Genomic DNA, 11,742 nt, shown 5'->3' with positions numbered 1-11,742 from the left:
GGCCTTCAGGAGGGTCTTGATTGTATTACGTCAGGCATGAAGACTAGAAAATAAAATATTTTCTCACAACATCTTTTTTTTTATAATAAAAAAATGTTAATTCTAAGATTTAAGGAATATAACATTTAAACTAAATGTGTACGGCATTAAAACTAAATTTATTTTCCAACATTTTTATTAAAAATTTAAAAAAAACAGCCGTTGACATCCGCTTTGTGAAAATATTTTTAGTAAAAACTAACTTTTTTGTGGATAAAATCGCAAATAGAATAGGTTCATCTGATATATAATAATAATTTCTATAATAATAATAATAATAATAATAATAATAATAATAATAATAATAATAATAATAATAATAATAATAATAATAATAATAATAATAATAATAATAATAAAAATAATAATAATAATAACAATAATAAGATATAATAAAATAATTTCCTAACGAGAGGCAAAACACGGTAAACACCTATAAAATCTCCTCTATTTCCCCCTCGTAATAAGTGTGAGGAGGACATAGAGAAGATTTTAAGGATCTCTACCGTACTTGAACTCCTGTTATTCTTCCATAGCCAGCAAAAAGACATTCAAATATTTCCTGTTAGCAGATGAGTTAATCTCATACGGAAATTAATGATTTTTTATATGGGCAAAATATTTTTGGTAGTTTGAGGTTGGGTGGGGCTACATTGAAAGCGCTATTTTTGCGTAGTTTTCAAGGAAATTTCGAATTAACGTTATGTAATTTAGACGGATAAAACAATTCTGGATCTAAATAAAATTTTTACTAAGTCCAGCTTTCCTTAAAAATATGTGAAAAATTAACGTTTTCAATGTAGTCCCAGCTCAATGTAGCTCATCCCCCTATAAGTAAATTAGTAGATTTGGTAAGTAAATAAATAAAACGGTTTTGGTAGGTAAAAAATCCATTTTCTTAAATAAAATCTGAAAGGGTTTATAAGTTATTTATTTTTACTTTGCCAATAATATTTCTATACTACAAATTTTAATTTTTTATTCACCATTTTTAATTTTTACTAATCATTTATACTAAAATATGTGCTCGGCAATCTGCTGAAGATTTTTTTTATTCCCTTGATCATAACATATTTTACAAGATGATAGTGTAAATTACTCTGAATATCGTAATTTTATGTGTTAAATTTTAGCAAAAAAAACCAACTTTCAGTTTTTTTTTCAAAAAATCATATGTACAAGTTTTTAAAGGGTCCCGGTCAAGATCCCGAAAGCCAAAATCCCGAATTCTTAAAAGTGTCATAGCTACTCCTACGATTGCACCCGCGCTTTCTGGAGACAAAGGGTAATCTTCTGTGTCTTGGAAAATTATTCTAAACATTTTCCCCCACATAATTTCATCCCTTTCATGATTTTGAACATTCGGGATTTTGGCCTTTTCGGGATTTTGTCTGCCACCGGTTTTTAAACGATGCTAGACGTGCAAGAAAATTCAGAAGTTTTTCCAGAAGTGATCCAGAAGTAATTAATGATGATGAACTGGCGCAATGTACTTTGAGAGGGACTTTCCGGTGTTCGCCACAAACAACAACGTTATTGTAACAGACGCCAAAAATTCACATCAAATTTTTCCTTCCTAAATTTCGTGAAAATTAGCTACAAAAATTAGGAAACAAGTGCTCCTAAGAAGAAAAACCAAACCCCATATTGACATCCTGATAGTGATGAGTGATATGTATCCCTCAAACTTCACGATCCCTAAGAGTAATTTCGAGAACATTATTTAGTCGACCACTGAAGAAGGTCCACATCGGGACCGAAAGCTCTGGGCAAGACGAAAAAGTGTTTTAATCTTAGGGTGACCCCTTTTTCACTGGCGAACACCGGAAAGTCCCTCTCAAATGATCCAGAAGTTTTCTTACTTTTGATACATGTGAAGTACCGAGAGAATGATAGGGTTTCATTATAAATTGTTGAAGTCATTTATAGGGGGAAGTGCGACTACTTTCAGTTGTAGGGTTACATGGTCATAGGATTTTTTCGCATATATCTAAAGGAAATTGGGTTTTAAGTTGATGTTATTTGGATAGACAAAACAATTGTGTATCTAAGTAAAAGATTTGTAAGGACTAGCTTTATAGGCAAAAAATAGATATCAATGTAGTCTCACTGCTCAAAGTAGCCCCACCTCCCCCTAGGGGGTTGTAGAGATATTTTCTATCCCACTAACTAAACAATTCGGCATATTTTCTCTAAAACTTATAACATTTTACTTTAAGACAGTTCAAGAACGCTTTCGTGTTTTAATTTATTTAAGCAATGTAAGTTTTTGGATATCTCAGGTCTTATGAGTAAAACTACGAAAAGAATCATAAATTAAAAAAAACAGCTTTAAGACATTATCCAAATATGCATTAAAAAAATTGTCAAAAATAGGCAGGATTTAATTTAAAAACATTAAAATTACCATTCAAGTTTTGTTAAAGAATAGAAGAAAAACTTCCAACCATTGTACTTCCAACTATTGTAAACCCCATTTTCGCAAAGATTTAATTTTTTTACTGATCAAAAATTAATATTTTATGGCGCTGACAAATCTTTTAGTTGGAATTCTTTAGAATCTCGTCAATTTAGTTAAAAGTTCGATCAATTGAAATTTTATCTTATACTCCTTCAAAGTAGAATTAGATATAGGGTGAAGTGATACAAGTCGGACATAGTGTTACAAATTGGGCAATTCGGCGGTACAAGTTGGACATGGCTTTTTTCTTGATAAATAGTACAAAATTTGTTTTTAAGCACAAGGAACTAAATTATAAAACTAAAGCATTAAAAATATACAAATAAAAATGAAGTACTAAATTTATCAAGAAACCTGTTCAACTTGTACCATTGTCCAACTTGTACCACTTTACCCTAAAAGTATCTCTTTCTGTCAAATGAAAATTCAAATTTTAATTTCGTTTTGGATTTCTATTGCAAATTGTATTTGTCAGAAAAGGAAATTAATATCTGTGTTTTCTTTGAAAGAATAAGAGGTAATATTTCAATTGATTGAATTTCACTAAAGTGGAAAGGTGTGCCAGAGCCATTACTAATTTGTTTCTTTTTTTGCCTCGTACACACCATTTTTAGATCAGACAAATTTCAGGAAATCAAAATTCACGACCCTTTCTTTGTCAAATGTTTTGGATGTGTGTATCGCATTCTATCACACTCTTTCTTTTATTTGATAGAAAATTAAATTCGATGAATTAAAAACTTAACGTTTACACAAATGCGCATAAATATCGTAATTTTGGACTACGATTAGTTGAAATACGATTTAAAGTATCTAGCTAAAATGCTTAATGATTTCCCTATTTTGAATGTTTAAACTTGAGTATTTGTATCTTGTACTTGATGTACCATTTGTACTTACCAAAACTTAACGGCGTGTGCTTATTATTCCATCACCCTATATTCAGAGGGCAACCCTTGGCACATCGAGAAGCTGCTGTATGAAATTGAGATGATGCGGTGTCTTATAAATACCCCGATCATCATCATTATATGTATGTACATATACATTTCCCTTCCCCATGAAAGGAAGTCTGGGTGGTCAGAGAGATGGAGATGATTGATAGATTATGGTTTCATCGTACGAAGAAATACAGGGTAGCTTGCGAGGAGTGGATAACCAAAACCATTCACATTATTAATGATCGCGTAATATTCCTTCAACGGGAGCGATTGAGCTGCGCAATATTGGATGAATACGGTTAGAAGACGAGATCCTTTTGGGGATTGCAGCATGATTTGATGTTTTCGCCCCCTCTTCACATGGCATTGAACATATTGAGGGGATTTTATTGGGTCTCCTTGTGTTCTTATCATTCAATAAGTGGCAAATAATGTAATGAATATTAAACTTCCATCTCATGCAGATATCTCTGTGGAATTCCCATACTGCGCAGCATATAGATCACCCCAAGACGCTCATCATTTTTTATCCCACGACATATCCGCAACTATACATCCCTCTATGCATCTTTTATCGAGGCAACATATGCAAATTTAAGAGAAAATCTTAGATATTGCTCCGCTGAAGGATAATGCAGATACACCGCTGAAAGTCACCCCATTCGCATTAATATTAATAAAGTTTATTTGATTTCAATTCTGAATATGTACAATATTGGTCTCTAACGTAAATTATAATTTTATGCTGATTATTAACACGTCATACATCTATTCTTTATATACACGGAATTTGATTCTCTTAATCTTGTACATTCAAATTTATTTCTCTGGTGGAACAATCTTACTTGCAAACAATATCTGTTTTAGGTTAGTTTCGGGTTAGTTTTTTTTTATGTTTTCTTTTCTTATAAAATTCCAATAACACTTAGAGCGTCAGCAGACCTAAGGCTTAGTAACATTATTTGAATGACATTAGATGAAGGATATCCGTTTAAAATGAATTTTAAAATTTGCAAGATATTTTAATTCACAAAAAAATATTTTAACTTTACAATAAATTAATAAGTTTGTAAAATTTAATTAAAACAAAGAAAAAATATCAAATAATATAGCTAAACCTTGGGTTTGATGCCCGGATAAATTTCTGTTCAATTCAAAATCCTATTCCAGCATTGAATGAAGAGGTTATGAAATAAAAGACCTAGACTTATTCATTAAAATACCAATGTTTGGTAGGGGAGACCGGGGCACAATTAGTCAGCAAATGAAATTTTTCCCTACAATTAGTGAAAAACATATTTGAATCAGATTGATAAATATTTTAATGAATAGGCAGGAATTTAATTACTCGGAAAAATATAATTTGCTCAATATTCTTTCTGAGGGAAACTATAACACCCCACTGTTTAATTCTGCCCCGGTTTCCCCTTCTAAAATATTAAGGCTTCTTAAAAATATGAATTAATAAAATTGAATTCGATTTGCAACCACTTTTAGTATATATTTGAGCATTATTTACATTAATGATTGGCAGAACCTTTCAGTGCTTCAGAATATAGAAATGGGGAATTAACACATTCATTTTTTCAAAAGATAATTCCTGAAAAATTAACATTGAGACACATTCTATGTGTTAACGATCGGAGAACGAAAATTTCAATTATCGGAGTTAAAAACCAAAGAAAGGACATTTTAACTTTAAGATAGTTCCGTTAAGTGATTCGTGTTATATCATGTGCGAAATTGAAAGTGTCATGAAAGTTTCGAATGTCAACATGTGTCAAAGTTAACATCGTTGTGGGAAAATTCAAATAATAATAATAATCCCTGAGTTTTCGAACATCAGAGACATTTAGAGCAAATATTAATATTTTCCCTTTTTAGCCGAGATATTTTTGGATAATAAAGATCCGGTTGTGAGCACATAGATTGCCAAGCTTGACTTGTCCGTATGGACAAAGTCCTTACATTGAGTTTTAGTAATAACATTTGCGCTTTGAGAGTGCTTTTTAATTTCAATTGAGCTTTTGTACCGATCTAAAAATATATTTGACAGAACTTGCCTAAAAATCCATTTGATGTTTAAGAATTTAAATCAAGAATTTACACGAAAGTATACGGGAAACTGGGGCAAAAAGTCACAAATCGAAAAATTCAAAATTCTATATCTTCCAAGGTAAAAAAGATAACGGCTCATTTTTTTTCTATAGATAAGCCTCCATGAACCTCGAAATCGGTTCGATAAACGTATTTCCTTATAAAATAGAGGAATATTACTTACACAAAGTTGTAGAGTGGTAAATTTTCTATAAAACCGCGCTAATTAGAAATTTTTGAAGCGCTTGAGTAGCTTGTAAAAAAATAAAATATCTGTTTTGTGACTTTTTGTCCCAGTCTCCCCTATAAGATAATGAAATGGAACATTTATGTACAAAACTGCACAAAAAATCATTTCTTGCATGTATCGTTTAAGCACTATTGCTGACGTTGTTGATGATTGAAGTCTCAAGAATATCGAAAATTCGAAATTAAAAAAACAGCCAGCGCTAAAACGGCGAATATGTGAACTAGCACTTTTAACTTGCGGGCGATTTTCGAATAAGTATTACCCCAGCAACGAAAGTTCCCTGTTTGAACACCGTTCAGCAAACGCGTTCGGAACAGGGTTCGGTCCAATGTAAATCCTTACGGGCTGGGAAAAAACGAACGCGGTTCAAGCAATAGTTCTCCATAGTGGCCACCACTTTCTGAACATTTGGGAGGGCGCGACCGTCGCGGCATCTCGAACAGGGAACTCTTTCGTTGCTGGGACTTGGCTATGTCTCTTCGAAAATTATTTCTGAACATAACCAGTCTTGTATTTTTAAATGAATTATGAGAATTAACGCCAAATTGAAATTTTACCATAATCCCAGTCCCAAATCATCAAATTCAGTTGTCTTGGCTAGATGTGTTTGTAAGGCTTTCTTGACGAGGTATACAAAATATAAATTTAAACCCTCTAAGGTTTTGAAGTTAGTCCCGTTCTCAAATATCTTTTTAACATTTCAAAAAACGTAAAATTTTTAGAGATAAAATTAGAGAAGTTTTAACAACTTTCAAGCCTTATGGGCTAGACACACTTACGACTTAAGCCGAAAGATGACTTAACGTAATTATACTCAAAATAATGACTTGACTAAATTCCCATCAGTCATAAACTAAACGTTTAGTTACAAACTGATGGAACCATAATCTGATCATTAGGGGAAAGTGGTCTATCTTTAAATTCTGCAGTCTTTGAATGTTTCATTTTTTTCTCATTTCTCAAAGCAAAAATTCTATTTTGTGAACTATAGTTATATACTATTAACTATTTTCTATTAACTTCGATTAACTCTTTCACGTCATTAGGGTCATATATGACCCAAGGGAAAAAAGTTTTTCTTTTGACTATTTACATTAATTGAAATCTATCTGTTTGTGCACGACATCATAATAGAAAGATGTAAGATTCTTGGCTAATTTTCTCAAGAGTCCAGATATTCAGGAAAAGAAAATGTTTAAGATCAAAAATCACGAATTTCGAACTTTATGAAATGACTTTTCTTTTTCAAAATTTTTTATATTCATTTATTTTTTTCAGCAAAAAGTTCTTTAGAAGCACAAAATAGAATATCCAAAGATTATACATTGCATATTTTGATATAATAAACTACTCTCAATTTTCCAGAAAAGCGTGTAGAATTTTCCGGGTCATATATGACCCTATTGTCGGGAAGGAAAAAGTTTATGTAAGTGTTTTCGTGTCAACAATGTAGTTGGGACAGTTGGGACATTGTTTTTCTTTGTGAAGTCGAGAAGGAAAATATCTTTCTCCTGGACATTTCATCTTATATCTGATGAATTATAACATATTTTGCAATATTTTAGAGTATTCTGCAAGCGTCTCATATTGTGCAATTGTATTGTGTCTGAATAAATATGTGGATAAGTTTATTTTTGCCAAATACCACTCAAAATATTGTGACAGAGATTGTTCAAGGGATTACCAGGAGGATTCCTTGAACACCAGGAGTATAGTGTTCATCAAAACAATCCAGTTTGCCATTGTTTTAGCCAAATTAATAACTTCAAGCAAAAAAACTCTTAGAAAGCCCGTGATATAGATTTTGAAAATGGTATGTATACTTCCCTTCACGACAATAGGGTCATATATGACCCATATATGAGTTTTTCCGAGTTTTCACGCAATGGAAATTTTTTTTCCTCTCGGAACTATTATATTTGATCATAAAGCATTGGGAAAAACTCAATTTTACATGAATTCACTTGCTGAATAAAAGTGTGACGCGAAAGAGTTAGATCTCAGATTAAGTCGTACGTGCATATGGGGCATTAGATATGAAGATTCACTGATTTTAATTATTTTATGCAAGTTTGATTCTTGTAGAATTTTTTTTATAATTTTCAAGTAAGGCAAAAATCTCTTTAGACTCTTAATACGGCAATTGTGAACGAGGTTAAAAGTTTTAGCTGGAAACCCGTGTTAAAGTATCGTTGTTAACTAAATTCTCTGAAATTTTTCACGGTTGGTTGACATGTGCCTAGGATTATTATTCTGCTGTTTGGACTTCCATTCTAATTTGGAACTAAACCAAATTTTTTTGGAAATTAGGAAACTAATTTTTTTATAAAACTTGCTTCGAAAAATTATAGAAAATCTTTTAATAAAATAAATCTTTAATTTCAAAAATGAAAACTTGAGTCTTAAGAAGCTACCTTTTAATACAATAATGAGAAGCTTGGAATAAAACAAAATGTTTTTCTTACCTTTAAAAGTCAATGTATATGCTTTGGATCCAAAAAGTAATTATACAAATTTTTATTAAGAATATTTTGCAGATAGCAAGTTGTCAATCGCTGGTTGAGGGTACCTAAATATTATTTAAAGTTTGGTATATCATAAATTTAAACTATACAGCAATAAATTCAATATTTTCTTTAGGAAACGCTCAATAAAAGAATACATATAGAGAAAGTCATTTGAGCCACCAATAAACATATAAAATTATATTTTCGAAAAATTTTATTGGTTTGAAAGTGTTTGCTTAAGAAATTGGTAAATACTTGTGTGTGAAATAAAATAAAATTGAAATTGAGATGAGAATTTTAATGGAAATCAACAGATCAAATTCAATGCTGGACTGTAATAACTATAAATTTTTCTATAATTTTCTTTTGTGCTTTTCATATTCTCGGTTTTAGTAATAAACCTACAAAATATCTCAATAACATTTTCGTTCTTGAAAACTAATAAACATTCCTCTATCGATTTTCAAACTGCCTTAAGTGTTATCCTGGAGGTACAAATATTACCAACTATTTCTTTCACATTATGTTAATATTAAACTGTTCACTCAATTTGTTTTAGTCCCAAGACAGAGATTTAAGTTAGAGGGTGGAAACTTGAAGTATCTCAACAATCTTTCTGCCTGAATGGGTTTGGGGGGTGTCTTAATTAATGGTGCAAGGAAGTGTCTAGTTGTCGGATGTTGGGAGAAAAATTGTTGGTAGAGAGGTGTTCCAGTTGGAGGGCACAATTTTCCTTATTAATTTTCTCTTTTCCCTTCAGCTCTTTACGAAATGAAAATTAATATGACAACGGTGAGCACTACAAGTCGTGTTGGTGCAGAAGATAGAACGGGATAGCCGTGACCAACATGATGTATTGCGGCTGGATTTTCACCTGCAACAGAAGGAAATTAAAACGACAAAATATGATTTCACAGGCATCGCCCTAATCATCATAACGTTGAATTTTGCTTAAGGTAGTGGAAAATTAATTTCTAATTAAAAGGACACACTTTTGCAAAAAGGGAGTTTTGGAAAATATGAAGGAGGTTATTCGCTTTCAACAATTAGAAGGAATAAATTTGGAAAGCAGGGCTTTAAATAAGCAATTTTCAGTGATTGAGGTTACGATTTACACGTAAAATAGGTAGGATTGATACAACCTAAGATTAAGGTTACACTGGTACAAATAAAAGGGTCAAATTGATCCTTTTCGAAAGGATGGATCACATTTGAACCTTTGAATAGATCACTAGTGTCTCTTGAAATTTTATATGCAAATTTATCACGTAAGATTATATGTTTTATCACAAACTTATTACTGATACCATATTTCTCTCATCTGAGCGAACACCAAAGATGACTTTATCACTCTTTTTGTTCGTTTATTGCGGAGGTTAATAAGTGCCAAAACAGGGACACTTTCAAAGGATCCTCGGTGATCCTTTCATTTTTACCAGTTGGATCAGTTTGACAATTTTATTTTTACCATTAAGGATATACATAACCTGAAGTCAAAGTGGGAAATTCGGTCTAATTTTTTATTCTTCAATTTGACTTTATTTTGCCAACGTTACGATCCTGGATGGGATCTTCTTCAGGGCTTATTACATACAAATTCAATCCTTTACTAAATAATTCTTTGGACAATTTTTAAACAATTTCTTTGGGACTTTAACTCGTATTGTTTAGAATAAATACGGCAAAATAAAGTCAAATTGAAGAACAAAAAATTAGACCGAATTTTCCACTTTGACTTCAGCTTGTATACGTATACGGTCGAAATATAGGACTAGATTATAAAAATTCCGGTGATCACCAGTGAGAGTTTCCTTCACCTCAAGACTAAAACACTTTTTTAATCTTGCCCAGAGCTTTCGGTCCGGATATGGACCTTCTTCAGTGGCTATAAAGGATATTTTATTTCATTAACATATATATTATATACAAGGTAGTGTTTTGGACAATTTCAAAATCACTCACTCGACTGAGACTATTAAAGACTAAGACTAAAACTAATTGAAGATTAAAACTCAAGACTAAAGTAATACAGGTGTCCCTGGATAAAGAATATTTTTTGGAACCGAAGAAAACCGTGCAAAATAGTTTTTTTTTTCACCCAGAAAATTGACATGTGAACAGGAAATTTTTCTAAAAAAAAAGGTATAAGAATGCCGTATGCCGTAATACATGCAAAACATAAAATAAAATATATAAGTGGTTACACAACGTTTCATAGAGGAATTTAGGCCTTCCCGCAAGGAGGGAGAGTTTGTAACACCCATTATTATTTTTTTTTACACAGATATGGAGTTATCAGTCCCATGCCTCGTGGAATCAAGTGTAGTGAAGCTCGCTGGATACAATTCGAAAACCTTTAACCCAAAAGGAATTCGGACCCGGGACACTTCAACCATAGATTGCTTTACCACTTGACCCTTTAAGTGCCCATGGATTTTTATAAGTGGATTTTTATTGCTATATGGAAAATTTAGTAAGAAAATTCGAAAATATGGTCGTATTCTTCGAACATCAACGACATTACGTGCAAGATGTTTCCTTTTTAGTCAAGACACTTTTGGAGAATCACCCTCCGGTTGTGAACACATGATTCAATATTCCAGAGCTTTCGACACTGTATCGTGTTTTCTTCAGTGATTGTTTGAAGGATTTTTTTGTATAATAGTGACAATAGCCAAGATAATAGACTAACCGAGAAATAAGTTCAGAAAAACGACCTTGTAGAAAATAAATTTAAAAATGAAAAATTCGTTAAATTTCAAATAAAAATGCCTTCAAACAGTCACTCAAGAAGACACGATACAGTGTCGAAAGCTCTGGAACCTTAAGTGTTTTAATTTTGAACATGATATCTACCTTCAGGTAGGGGAAAGTACTTTCCCTTCGAACGTTCATGCCTTCGAATAATGTGAAATTTATTTTATTTTTCTAAGAGACTTCCACATAATTATCACATTATTTATCAATAATTGATAATAAACTAACAAATATTAAACTCTTAGTTTAAACTCTTAGTTTAAACTAATGAATAAACTGAACTGAACTAACAAATATTTAATTAAATTCATAAAATTGATTTTTTTTAACGCATGATACCTCCTACTTTCTTTTGGAGTCTGACGGGAAAAATTATGCTGTTAATTCTTCCGGTGTTCATCAGAAGGATATTCCTCTTTCAAATTAAAAGAATCTGGTTTTTCTCCAAAGCTTTCAGCCCTTGGTAGGGGAAAGTACTCTCCCTTCGAACGTTCATGCCTTCGAATAATGTGAATTTTCTTTTATTTTTCCTAAGAGACTTGCATACAATTATCGCTTAATTATCAAATTGATGATAAGCTACCTAATATTTAATAGAAATGTCTAAGTTTCTTAGGATAAATGAAAGAAAATTCACATTATTCGAAGGCATGAACGTTCGAAGGGAGAGTACTTTCCCCTATGGGTCTT

General features: G+C 31.7%; 1 protein-coding gene across 1 annotated transcript in view; it reads right to left on the bottom strand.

The window, feature by feature from the left end:
• Positions 1–6,963: 6,963 nt before the first annotated feature.
• The window catches only part of LOC129798257 (uncharacterized), a 94,685-nt gene continuing 89,906 nt past the window's right edge, over positions 6,964–11,742 (bottom strand). Inside the window, exon 7 of the mRNA XM_055841290.1 lies at positions 6,964–9,169. Coding sequence (XP_055697265.1) covers positions 9,060–9,169 — 110 coding nt within the window. The 3' untranslated portion in view covers positions 6,964–9,059. The remainder of the gene's footprint in view (positions 9,170–11,742) is intronic.

This window comes from Phlebotomus papatasi, chromosome 1 (genome assembly GCF_024763615.1).
Source record: "Phlebotomus papatasi isolate M1 chromosome 1, Ppap_2.1, whole genome shotgun sequence".
NCBI lineage: Eukaryota > Metazoa > Arthropoda > Insecta > Diptera > Psychodidae > Phlebotomus > Phlebotomus papatasi.
This window is presented reverse-complemented; position numbering and strand designations above follow the sequence as displayed.